Source organism: Nelusetta ayraudi, unplaced genomic scaffold, assembly GCF_046127955.1.
Source record: "Nelusetta ayraudi isolate G7.1 ecotype Tasmania unplaced genomic scaffold, CSIRO-AGI_Nayr_v1 ptg000042l, whole genome shotgun sequence".
NCBI classification, from domain to species: Eukaryota; Metazoa; Chordata; class Actinopteri; order Tetraodontiformes; family Monacanthidae; genus Nelusetta; species Nelusetta ayraudi.
Window position 1 is genome coordinate 10,070,001 of NW_027466092.1, and position 13,278 is coordinate 10,083,278.

The 13,278-nt window shown below is 40.9% G+C and overlaps 1 protein-coding gene and 1 non-coding gene across 2 annotated transcripts; one reads left to right on the forward strand and one right to left on the reverse strand.

Annotated features, from left to right (window-relative positions):
• Window positions 1–3,620: 3,620 nt before the first annotated feature.
• Window positions 3,621–13,273, forward strand: LOC142893539 (FERM domain-containing protein 7). Its single transcript, XM_076034196.1, has 12 exons — window positions 3,621–3,883; window positions 7,490–7,594; window positions 7,682–7,724; window positions 8,376–8,454; window positions 8,615–8,712; window positions 8,990–9,104; window positions 9,197–9,344; window positions 9,992–10,087; window positions 10,175–10,338; window positions 10,526–10,594; window positions 10,806–10,881; window positions 11,561–13,273. Exons 1-12 carry the CDS (start codon window positions 3,755–3,757, stop codon window positions 12,779–12,781), a joined length of 2,343 nt encoding a protein of 780 aa, XP_075890311.1. The 5' UTR covers window positions 3,621–3,754; the 3' UTR covers window positions 12,782–13,273.
• Window positions 6,472–6,553, reverse strand: trnal-aag (transfer RNA leucine (anticodon AAG)). The gene has a single exon. It is a non-coding gene; the product is annotated as a tRNA-Leu (tRNA).
• Window positions 13,274–13,278: the final 5 nt, after the last annotated feature.

A 13,278-nucleotide genomic window follows, 5' to 3' on the forward strand; every position in this document is an offset into this window, starting at 1 on the left:
GTGTATATGTATATCAAAATTCTTAAAATATGTTCCAGAGTTTTGTGTCTTATGATGACAGAGTCGAGTCTGTTGTTGCCTCTGGTGTTGTCATCAACAGTGTCTTACGTTGTTTTTAGCAGGGGGGAGGGGGAAGTAAAGACTTCCTGTTTTATGAAAGTATACTGAGAAAATGAAACTTTATTTTCTTTTGAAAAAATGGTGAGGTAGGGGATGTTGCAATAAACTCTTTTGGAAAATTTTACATTCAAAGAAAAATGCTTGGAAACATTTTTAACAGGAACTTCATAAAAATTGCAAGACAAATGAAAGATGATTTAAAAAAAAAAAAAAGAAAGAAAGAAAGAAAAAAAAGCACATTTTCATTCACTGACAAAAATAAATGGCCCACGAAATAAAGTTTTACAGGCTAACTTAAACACGGCAAAAGGCCCATCTCTGACATCTGCTGGTAGGCTTGTATACTGCACAACCATCATACAATCAAGTTTCTAATAAACCTGCTGATCCAGCGTCTAAGTTTAAGTGTTTGTTTTGTTTGTTTTTTACAACCTGCGTGTCTCTTACCCAAACAATCCAACCCTACACCTAAGGTAACTTTAGTTATATATCAAGGAATTGAAAACAAGAAATATAGCACTAAAAAAAATTAAAACAGTTTATTTAAAAAGTGTTTTTAAAATAAATGAAAAGGGATCCCGTAGATTCCACTGGCAATACAGCAATTTAAAGTGTTTTTAAACTTGTAATACCTTAGAAATAATGACAAAATCCACTTCGAAAATAATGTATCTAAATATAACAAAAACCGGTAAAATATTTTTCAGTGCTCTTATTTTTGAAGAACTGACCGGAAACTGCACACTGTTTTCCGGGGCCGCAACAAGTCAAAGCCGCAATGCACGCGAGCTTTATTGGTGTTAGCCTTTGTGTCATGTGTCACGTTCAGAGTAATTCCAACACAGTCTATGACTCTAACACGTAATATCACTTCCATATTACTTCCGGTTATGATTTCTGCACATCTTACCTGCAGGAACAGCAACAGACACAACTGTCAGCCCTCCGCACCATATGCCTGACACACGCCGCACGTCCTGTGGCGTCTTGCTCTACTACTGAGCGGCGTCACGTCAGCTACTGAGACCATCCAAACGCAGCGCCCTCTGCTGACCAGGTGTTCCCACCACGTAAAAACGAATATACATGTTGAAAAATAAACTACGTAAAACCAAAATTAAAATATCACAAAGTAATTTCAATCTATTTCAAAGTTCCTGAAATTTCTAAAATGGGGGGCAAGATATTTTGATCCAGTCTTCATAATGGTGTTAATGTCTCTGACACACTTTTCATGTCTGAAAACACTTTGTGCCACATGTAGACACTAAAAGCTGCCTGAAGCAAGCTAATGGTTCTAGTTGTAGGAACAATGAGTTGGCCTGTACCTGCAAACATAAGAGCTTTGACTACCTCGTAAGGGAAAAGGATTAGGTCCCAGACGTTGAAGTGTTTTAAAGGTCAGTAGTCCAGAATTTTAAAACCAGTCCTTTGACTCACAGAAAGCCAGTCCAATGATCGAAGAAGAAAGAAAAAAAGATCTACCGTTTGGTGTTAGTGAGCTCGGACTGCAGTGTTCTGAATTAGTTGTAACTGTCTGATGGATTCTTTTTAAGTCATACCTGTGCAGACACCAATTTTCCAGCTTCAATGGAAATCCGTTGATTTCTGCGATGTCTTTCAGAAGATGATGGGTTGACTTTGAATCTGTCCTTAGGTGGATGTTAAAATTTGATTCTGCAATTTCAACAAGATATTTCCATAGAGTCAAGAGTCAAGTACTGACCTTTAACATTTTATCTTTAGGTCCAAAAATAAGAAGCTCCAGTAAATTTTGGCCCATCCACTAATTTCAACTCCACCGACTATAGTCTTGTGTGATCTTCTGATAATCCGCCTCAGCCTGGGAAGAAATGTTGTGACATTCACAAATCTGAGGAAATTGCAGCATGGAGATAATGAAAACGATAGCCAAGAAGTAATTACTATGGAATGTCACCACGTTTTCTCCACTGTGATTCAAAATTACCAACAGCCACAAAGTAATCCTTGACTTGTAAGTGTCGGGATTTCTGAGTCCACACTCTTTATCGTGACATTGCATAAGAAAGTCCAAAAATGATGCCTGAGATCCATTGGATTTTCAAAATAAGAATAACAGTACCTGCTGTGGATCATGTTTTAAAATTGCCTAACATCAGGAGATGTGTGATGACCCCATCAAATGATTAAAGGTCTGATGAAGATATACAAGTATCTTGACCAACATTTCCCTTGTGCCATCCTCATTTATGTCTGTCTGTCCACACAAAGAGACTCGGGCACACACACACATACACACACATACATACACACGCATGCACACACACACACACACACACACACACACACACACACACACACACACACACACACGCACACACACGCACACATACTGAGTGCTCAGTCCAGGGCTGCGGGCCAAAGGAGGGCCTGCACTACTAGCCTACTTTAGGACACATCAGTTTTCTGAAAGCGTCCAGCCACCGTGAAATTCATATTATTTCCATGGAGGACACGTGCACACTCTGTGTTATCACATATGTAGCGTGCAGAAGTTCCCCTATGAAGATAATGTGCCAGTATGCCAGAACAAAAGACAGTAGCAGATTAGTCAGATTAGAGTGGGAACGGGTCTTTTAAAAACAACACAAAAAATTCACGTCAATTTGGACCAGACTAAAGTTATCATGTTGTGTTCGGCATAGCTTAACTGTAGTGCAGAGAAAAAGAGACAATAATTAGATCACCAATTAAGACTTTGCAAACTAACTTGAATAATTTCCATGAATAAAACTAAACAAAAGTGATTATTTGGCCCTAAAATGTAGCAGTAAGTAAAAAATAAAATAAAATAAAATACTCAGATCAGTGTACGTGTGCGAGCATGTTTGTTTCTTGACTTTTATTTTTCTGGTGGTAAAACTTCACACTGTGTTAGGACAGCTCTATGTAATAAATACTTTTAAAAATATGTATTTGTTCATTGAGTCTATCAGTGAAAAACTCAATAGTGGGAATGAGGGAAAATGGAAAGATGCTTAAGATTGCGAAACTCAGATTCTATACCTTTAATCATACAATCCACAATTCATTTGTTTTTTTTTTAAATAACATCAAAATAATGCTAACTGATGTTTGAATCTCTCCTGAGCATTAGTATATAAGCCTCTTGCCATTTGACCTGGGAGACAACCAGGTGACGCTCCTGGATTTCAGATTTAACTCCAGGTACTATAGTTATCTGGTCATTCTTGTTTTAAAACATATTGTTTTGGGTAGAATGATAATAGTAAGACTGAACCACTGCAGTGTGTGTGTGTGTGTGTGTGTGTGTGTGTGTGTGTGTGTGTGTGTGTGTGTGTGTGTGTGTGTGTGTGTGTGTGTGTGTGATAGCACACGGACTTGTCGCTGTCTGCATCAGTGTTCAGTCTGTGGAAACAACAACGTCAGAGCGCCGTCGAGCATCCGGAGCGGCAGCCGCGGATCCCTGTGGAGAGGATGGGGGGGGATGGGGGGTGAGCGCGTAAAGCGGCGGGGGACTTTTTTCTTGGAGGAACTCTGAGGATGGCGGCTGAGATGGAGGATTTGCTGTGTTCCTCCTGAGAGAAAGAGAGAGGGAGAGAGAGAGAGAGAGAGAGAGTGAGACGCGGCCATGGAGGACGACCAGCGGAGGTTCGGTGGCTTCGGGGGCTTCGCCACCATGTCCCGGGTCTCCAAAGAGACCAAACTCCGACTGCGCGTCATCTTCCTGGATGACAGCGAGCGCACGTTCGAGGTGGAGGTATGTTAAACGCATATGCCATTGTATCTATGCACCAGCCCGGCAAAGTCGATCTGTTTAAATGTAATTCTTAATAATAAAGAAAAAAAAAAAGTTTTGCTTTTGTAGGTGCAGGCGTTGGTAGTTAATATTTTTTTGTGTTATTGTCCTCTGGTTAAAAGAATGAATGAGAGGGGACATTTCAAAAATGCAGTGTTTTTTGTTTTTTGTTAATGAAAGGAGCTAAATATAGTCCATGTCTATTCCCCTAATAATGCGGCACATTACAAACACAAGCCTGTGTATTTCTACGTCATGCGCTCCGGTCTGACATACAAGAAATCCGTTTTCCTCCATTGAAATGAGGCACGTGCTATTAATATTTCCAAATGCTATTGTAATAGATCAAAACTGTCATGGTTCGTAACCATTTGATAACTGTTTCACATCCAAATTTGATTTATTTATTTATTTATTTATTTATTTAATTTATTGTCTCCCGAGACAGAAGGATGCCAACAAATGATTTTGGTGTGTTGCTCTACTTTAGTGAGACATTTCAAGGAATACTTCTGTGCCCAGTTGTACATACAACTAGGAAATGTCAATGCATGAAGGCATGAACTTTGAACACGTTTATACATATACATGAGTTGAGTATAATATGATTTTAGTATGTGCAGATGTGCATATAATGTATAGTCAACAAAGATTTTACTGAAATATTGGTAGAATTAAAGTAACCATTCCGTTTTTTGTTGTTGTTGTTGTTGTTAATTTGTTTTATATCTGAATACTCAATTAACTCCCTGCCTGTCTGTCTACATTAGCAAAAGAAACAGAATAAGGAAATATCTGAAAACGCATCACTGCATGTTTCCCTACTGTCTTGCATCTCTAAATCCTAATATAAACAAGTGTTTGCAAAGTCATATATCTCTACGTCAATATCTGTGTCATGTGATTTAACAGCTTAGCATGAATGTGTGCCATCATAGTCACATTAGCAATGTCGTCTGCAAGGCAGTAACGTCGTCTAACAGGAGGCTTTCAAGTGTGTGTGTGTGTGTGTGTGTGTGTGTGTGTGTGTGTGTGTGTGTGTGTGTGTGTGTGTGGCTGGCAGTATTGTGTTTGCAAAGTAGGCCCATTTTCTACGACCGTGTTTTTTCTGTCAGTTTCCCTGCGGCCTCCTGCATGGTCATTGGCATAGGAGAAAGGGGAGACATGGAGGAGGAAGTGATGAAAAAGGAAAGGAAACAGATGAATGGAAAATGAATGAGGGCAAAAATAGACGCGGTACTCAAACCGTAATAAGGGCTGATAAAGGGTATGTAAATATATGTGTTTATACATATATGCATATATCCTTGGCTTGCTGGGGGTCTTGTTACTAACCTAGGGAAAGTATCAGTTTAGTAGCATCGCTTATTGTGCTTATACATCACAAGTTGTCAATTTTTTCGAACTGTTTTTAATTCACACTTTCTAAAAGCAAATAAAGAATGGGCTTCGAGAGAGACAGTTGACACATACTGTACTGAGACCCATACTGTAATGTAAAGATTGCATAGGACCATTAAGGTCGTACGTATCAGTGATAACTTAAACTTTCTTAATGCATATGAACAACACTAGTGATAACAAATTTTAAATATCAAAGAATCAATAACTGCAACAAAATTCAAATTTTGGCCGACAAACAGTCTTAGAGATGAGCTCAAATGCGAAGCTAATAGCATTAGGAAGATTATACATTGAAAACAATCTCTTATAAAGACTATTTAGTAAGGAGAAATAGCTGTTAGCCATCAGATTTGACAACAGAGCTGCATTTCACTCAGTTTCACGTAACTCATCTCTGTATAGTCAACTACTGTGCTGTTCTGGGGCAACCGTTTGTTTCCAATAATCACAGGTTGAGCCTGTGCTATCTGTATAATCGCTTACAGCTGCACTCCTCTCCCTTCTTCTTGACATACAAATGAGTGGTGGCCAGCAATGCTCCGCAGGGTGCTAAACACCAGCTCGCAAATAGTGAACACACAAAACAAAATGCTGTGCTACACTCAAGGAACTGTGCAGAGACAAGCGTATCAGTAATTGCAGAGGACTGGACAGAGGAAGAAGAACGGGGCGAGAGACGAGGAGAGATTCAGGTGTCAAGAAGAGAAGAATGGCCATGTGATATAAAGGGCTAGGGCAACTATTGGACAAAAAGGTGCACATTTTTTGGCCACATGTCCAAGATTGAAGGATTAAGGGTCGATCCAATATCAAGCAACAACAAAAAAAAAATCTCAAAAGCTACAAACATAGTTTCAAAGGGAAAAATGTAATGATGCATCCAAATGGAAGATCATGTTTGAATAATAATAAATAACATATTGACTTGTATTCAACACACATCTGTGCATCACATGCCTGCCGTACAAAGTGTATGTGTGAAATGAACACTACACAACAATATTTACTGTTTTATAATACATGCATGGTGTAAACGGGAAAATGTGAACGGCTTTGAGAGCGTTTCTAAAAAAAAAATTTTTTTTTTTAAAAATCGGCTGATTCAAGATAGCAAATTCTACTCAAAAAGAAATACACAAAAATATTGGCAGCGGTGGGATTCGAACCCACGCCCCCGAAGAGACTGGAGCCTTAATCCAGCGCCTTAGACCGCTCGGCCACGCTACCATGGTGAAATCGTGCACATTTCTTGTTATAACTTTAACAGAAGAATGTTCTGAGAATTTGTTGTTGTCATTTCACCATGGGGTATTCCACGTAGGAAATTCAACAAACCCCGAGTCAAACCCCTAACTCCGCGTGTAGTGACTCTTCAGGATTGATCGATATCAAAAAATGGATATTTTATCAAATTGGAATTAAAGGAAAGAAATAACTTGTGAATTAATAATTTAACAATGAATTTGTAACTCTCCGAAGTAACGACGTCTCCTCGCTACACGATCGGGAACATTAGCACTGCGTACGTGCGACAATCAAACCACAGTTAGTTGTTTTTTTTCCCCAGTAGAGGGCGACAATCGGCAGCAGTGCCCGTTAGACGCGGCACTGGTTGGAGGAGAGGTGGCGTTTCAGCGAGGAAACCTAAAGAAACTCTGAGTGTGTTGCGTAAAACTTGTCGTTGACCAAGTTGGCTTTACAGAGTATGTTATCGCTGTCAGTCAACCCTCTTTGTGAAACGGCCTAGAACTGAAACCCCACAGTTTCTCTCGTTTCCGAAGTGACATACTCAAGGCCCGCTTTCTGGAACACCCTCCATAGCCTGATAGTGAGATTGTCCTTTTACACACACCATATGTATTCTTGGCTTAATTTTAAACATTTAATCGTATCTTTTTGTATAGAGGGGCAGAAGTAGACTGGATTGGGGGGGGGGGGGTTGTAGCTGACATTGAAAACACTGGCCCTCCAGCTCATATGACCTACAGCAGTAATGACATAAACTCTCATTATGTAAAGTTCTTAAGAACAAAGTATAAGAAAAATCGAGTCACACAGCATTTAGTCGGGGAATCCCTCGAGGACCTCAAGACTTCAGCTTTAAGAGTGTCTCAGTTTAAAAATCCAATTATCCCTCTCAGTCTCATTTTAATTCTTTTGCAGCAAAAGGTTTTGGGCGGAGACTTCTTTAACAAAGTCTGTGGTCATCTAAAATTGCTGGAGAAAGAGTACTTTGGACTGGAGTTCAGACACCACAATGGAAACTACGTAAGAGAATGAGAAACTTTTATAAATGCAATTCATGAACAATTTGACCTTTGTGATTATTTTTTTAAAATGTCTTCTATGTTACAGGTATGGTTAGAGCTGCTAAAGCCACTGACCAAACAGATCAAATGTAAGTATTTTTCATAATAGAAAACTGTTGTGCAGGAAACAACAGATTAAATAAAAAAATATATATTAAAGAAATGTTTCTAGCTGGTATCGGATGGTAGATATAGATTCCATTTTAAATTATTTAGTGGGTTAAAAAATGATTTCAAAAGTGCATGTACATTCTGACAGTTAAAACATGTTGTTGATAATCCTTATCAATGTCCAACTTGACTTATATGATGTCTCTGGCCCCCTCTTCCCAAATGGCTCAATTCCCTCTGTAACTATAAATACTTTTTTGTAAGAACTGAAAACTGACTTTACTTAATTATAAATGTGTGTTTTTATTCAATATAATGTAGAGAATGTATCCTTAATGTTATATGTACACACACACACACACACACACATATTTATATATATATATATATATATATATATATGTATATATATATGTATATATACATATATATATATACATATATATATATGTATATTATGTCTTTAAATTAACTGAATCATCCCACCAAAATATCACATAATGGTTAGAAAGAAAATAAAAGTAAAAATAAAAGGCTGCCAAAAGCAGAAAGCATTACCAGAACACAGGGAATAAACTTGTATATGTATCTGTATACATAATGTTTTACCTTTGATTTCCCCCTTCTAGATACAAATGAATTGTTCTTCAGGTTTATAGTAAAGTTCTTTCCACCTGATCCTGGGCTACTTAAACATGGGCTTACTCGGTAACTATTCAAATGACTTCAACATGTGTGTCTTAGTTATGACATGTCCACTGTTTTATAATTTAAGCTGGCTGCGTATTCAAATGCAAGGTGGATATTTCGTGAGTATTAATTTCATCACAATAATAACAAATTAATCATTTGTGTGTTGCTTTCCTAGATATCTTTTTGCCTTACAGATAAAACAGGACTTGTGTCATGGCAGTTTGACATGCCATGACAACAGCGCCGCCCTACTGGTCTCTCACATTCTGCAATGTAAGTGCAGTAAAATGACTCTCTGAGTCACCCCTATAATTACATGAGTTGAATTATTTTTGTTACTTTTTGAATTTTACACCTAAATTGGTTGGGTTTAAATTGATATTTCCAAAAAAAACTTGCGTTACCAGTTATAATTATTTGTTTTAGTTATTGTTTTTGACTGTCCCACTGACAAACAGGATTTGTCAAAGAAAAAAAAAAAAAGAAAGAAAGAAAGAAAGAAAAGAAACAAAGTTGGTGGACTTACATCTGCACAATGTTTGTATTGCAGCAGAGCTTGGGGACTATGATGAGGAACTGGACTGTCACCATTTAGAGATGAAGCAGTATGTCCCCAACCAGGAATATTTAGACCACAAGATCATCAAATTCCACAAAAAGCACAGGTAGTCACAAACTGGACTTTTTGCTGTATGAGAGAGGGTTTGTAGTTAACCTCACACGCAGTCACCCATACAGAGTCCTCCCCTCTGTGCAGGGGTCTGTCCCCTGCTGAGTCTGACATCCACCTGTTGGAGGTGGGCAGGAAGCTGGATATGTACGGCATCAGACCTTACCCTGCACACGACGGTGAGGGAATGAGGATCAACTTGGCTGTGACACACTCTGGAGTGCTGGTCTTTCAGGTACATGGTGTCAGACATACTGGAGGACTTTCAAATACATTACAAACATAGAAGCAAAGAGAATAAACAGGTGGTACAGCTAATACTTAAATAATGTTCTGGATTATTCATTTTGCCAATCTGGCCGTAATGCTGATAGCCATCGAAGACTATTTCTGCCCTGCCAGTAGAGCGAACGGTTTGAACTGTTTGAAGTTAAATTGAACTGAATATACATGCAAAACGTTATATTTGGTTTCACCAACAGAACAAATTTCCTAAAACATTTAAAACTAAAGACACCCAAATGTTCTTCCCAGCAAAAATTACAATATTAGGAAGTCATAAGAGCACTAATACAAGACTTACATCTTTTCCACATAAGTGATAACACCCCGTATCGGATCAGGTGATCGTATTTCCCTATGAGATCACCTCAGAGCCTAGTTTATGAATCTATTTCAAACATTGAAGGTATATTAAAAAAAAAATGGATCAGTTTACTAGAAACTCAAACACAAGGGTAAAAATGCTAGGTTTTCATTGTTTAGATTTTATTTTATATCTATCAGTTAATTATTTTGGATCATTAATTCTGACGTTCTACTACAGTTCAGATCTAAATATGGGCAAGGTAAAACATGGATTTGATTTGCTTGGTCTTACAGGGGAACACCAAAATCAACACCTTCAGCTGGGCAAAGATTCGCAAGCTGAGCTTCAAACGCAAACATTTCCTTATCAAACTGCACGACAAAGTTGGGGTGAGAATGCACACTGGATTAATGCTCTGCTTGTGTTACTACATTTGGGTACAGCGCACAAGTGTTTGTTGCGTTCTTTCTGTCCAGCCTTTGTGCAAAGACACTCTGGAGTTCTCCATGGCCAGTCGTGATGTGTGCAAGTCCTTCTGGAAGACCTGCGTGGAGTACCATGCTTTTTTCAGACTGCCCGAGGAACCCAAAGCATTACAAAAAGCACTGCTGTTCAGTAAGGGCTCCAGCTTTAGATATAGGTATGGCGCCTAGCTAACATTTCTTTTGTCTGTGTTTTTATTTACACATTTCTGTCATATGTCCCTCTCTTTTCTACATGGCCCTGTTTCAAATGCGTTTGTGTTTTTCTTTTTCAAATTCATCAATTGCTTTCATGGTACTGCATTTCTGGCCCTAGATGACGATTACTGTTATTTTGTATGACAGCGGACGTACGCAAAAACAGCTGTTGGAGTGCATGGGCTCAGGAGAGAAGAAGCATTCACACTTTGACAGGTCAGACTTACTGGACGCACCATGTCAATATAATGGGTTCATATATTGACATGAGTTGTTGGAAAAAAATGGTTGGCTGGAGTATTTTTCCTGTTTTGAATACTTGTCCCGTGCAAACATTGGGAAAAGATCAACAGATGTTTGTACAGAAGAAACATAAGTCCATGTGGAAGATAATGTTCTTGGTCTTTTCCTCTTGCTCCTAATCCAGGACCTTCTACCACTCTGACTATGATGCTAGACAGTGTCGCTCATCTCCTGACCTGCTGACGGATGTGTCCAAACAAGTAGGAAATGTTTCCATTTCCATCCTCCATTTTGTCTGTGTGACCTGTAGAGCTGTATCACATTATAGTAGTAGGGCGACAGTAATATCACTGTCGCCCTCTGTTAGCCGACTGCAGTAGCAGTCACAAAGGTTGTCTGTCTTTATACCTGAACCAAACACTTTCTCTGCGTTTGTTACCAAACACAGGAAGTCAATGTGATAAAAGTAACCCTCTCACATTTAAGAGGGGCCTTATTGCCTTCTGGGTCAACCCATAGTTTCTACAGCCTCATGTTCCCTCATTCTAGAGTCCAATGACAGCTCGGCCTCAAGTTCCTGGGCTTCGGTTTTCAGTCAGTCAGTCAGTGTTTTAACTCCCTGTTGGGAAAACCTTTTTTTGTTCCACTTTTATTGTGAAAACGCCAGTCACCTGTGATAATACTACCAACCCTGCAGCATTCATGCTAACCTCTTTCGTATCAGCTAGCCTCACAGTATTATTCCAGCTTTGGCGACCAACTGTGATAGTGTTATTTGCCGTTGTTGCATTAGAAATGGTTGGTTTCGAGAACCTCAAGCATATTGAAAAAGCTCCCAGGCGGGCAAGACGATGTTTGTTGGTCAGCTGCCTTGCCAGATTTAGCATGTTAGACTGTTGACAGCCAAGAGTGACATTTGCGCACGCATCACTTCTGCAGATGTACGATCACGTCCACCCTTTCTCTGCGAGTCACGCCTACGACGTCCACAGCCAGGAGGTGCTGGAGGCGCATCTCGTGGGTGAAGACGACATACAAATTGACGGACGGGGAGCTGCGTATGGAGAGGGCTGTCAGAGGAGCCGCCCTCTCTCCAGGGTGACTCCACTCTCCCCATCCCTGCACCCATTCATCCATTCCCCCAAGCTGAGGTCGGCCTCCACGTCCATGATGGAGGACATACGGGGAGTGCGGGGCGGAGCTCAGCGACAGGCCCAGAGGCTGGCGGGCGTGTACGGGAACCGCTCGCGGCGTCGGCCCAATCCTCAGCCGCACCCCGATGCCGCCCAGCAGCTGGTTCTTCTGTACCCAAACAGTCCGGCCTACCAGTACCACCCCGTCCTCCCATCGTTCCCGCTGGCTGGCCCCTCGCCCCTTGGGCGCTACCCTTACCTGGCTGATTACGTCAGCGTATCCTCGCTGGAGCGCCTCCCGCAGGCGAGGAGGCGAGAGTACGTGACGGTGGACGGCCCACCGCGGCCGTCGTTCTACCCTCTCAGCCACGGCTCGCCGTCCCACTCGCCAATCAGGAGGCACCTCCGTCCCTCCGGCTCCGGCGGGCTGGGAATGCCCAGGGTATATCAGCCTGGGAGCAACGGGGCAAGGCACTTGGGCGTCGGACACACGGAGGCAGGCCACTACAGCGACGATTGTAATTTCCTTCCCGGGCTGCCGCGCCGCGTGGCCAGTCAGCCGGACGTCAAATTCCACCTGTCGAGGAGTTCCAACCCGGCCTTCAACCCGGCCTCCGAGTTCCGACCTCTGGGATACTACCCCCACCTGACGCGCCCCTCCAGGCCGACCTACCTCCCGCTGAGCTCCTCCCCTCTACCCGAAAGACCTACCTCACTGTGCATGATGGGAGGGAGCTACAGCGATTCGGAACCGGAGGTTTTCTACCCCTACTACTGTCCACCACCGCCGCCCCCTCTGGCGAGAATGGTGCGACCGGCCGGGCTCGCAAGGATGAGGTTTTCCTCAGGGAGCCTTCAGCTGGATGAGGAGGAGGAGGAGGAGGAGGAGGAGGCGGCGGCGGCAGCAGAGGTGCAGAAGAAAGTAGTGAAAGAGGAAACTAAAAAGGATGAAAAAGATGAGAAGAAAGGAAAGATAGAAGGAGAGGAGGTGAAGGTCGCGGCAAAGATTACCAAAGTGGCCGTGTAGTAGAAGAAGTCCATCCCAAAATGGCATTATTATTTTTTTTGTCTTGTAGTGTTGAACTGATGGTGTGAGTGTTTTTTTTTGCTCTTCTGGGATCGAATAAGCTGAGGCAGCTCATGGTCCAAATGGAGCTCATCTTTCATTTTTCTCAACTGCCTTTCACTGCTTGTCTTCATTTTTTTTTTAATTTAAATAAAATAATATCAAACCATCAAGGATTTCAACACTTAACTTAAAATGTGGGAAAGGGGAATTCTATATGAGTTAGTGGATCATTTAGTGGGTGTGGGTGATGTAAAGAGCTTGTTTATTTATTTTGTATGAAATGTTTTGTTAATCTATCAAAAAAAATAAATTAAAAAGATTGCTTAAAAAACAAACAGATTTTGTCCTGAAAAAGACAGAGGAACCACATTTACCTGATATTTAACTGGTTGGCAAAAGAATCAGCATACCCTTGTCATTAAATTGAATCAGATATACCAAAATAGTACAAGCAC

Excerpts from the sequence above, each read along its gene's own strand:
- LOC142893539 (XM_076034196.1), top strand. The coding sequence starts at position 3,755 with ATGGAGGACGACCAGCGGAGGTTCGGTGGCTTCGGGGGCTTCGCCACC. Across the intron at positions 10,088-10,174 it reads AACTGCACGACAAAGTTGGG|CCTTTGTGCAAAGACACTCT; the intron begins GTGAGAATGCAC and ends CTTTCTGTCCAG. Across the intron at positions 10,595-10,805 it reads AAGCATTCACACTTTGACAG|GACCTTCTACCACTCTGACT; the intron begins GTCAGACTTACT and ends CTCCTAATCCAG.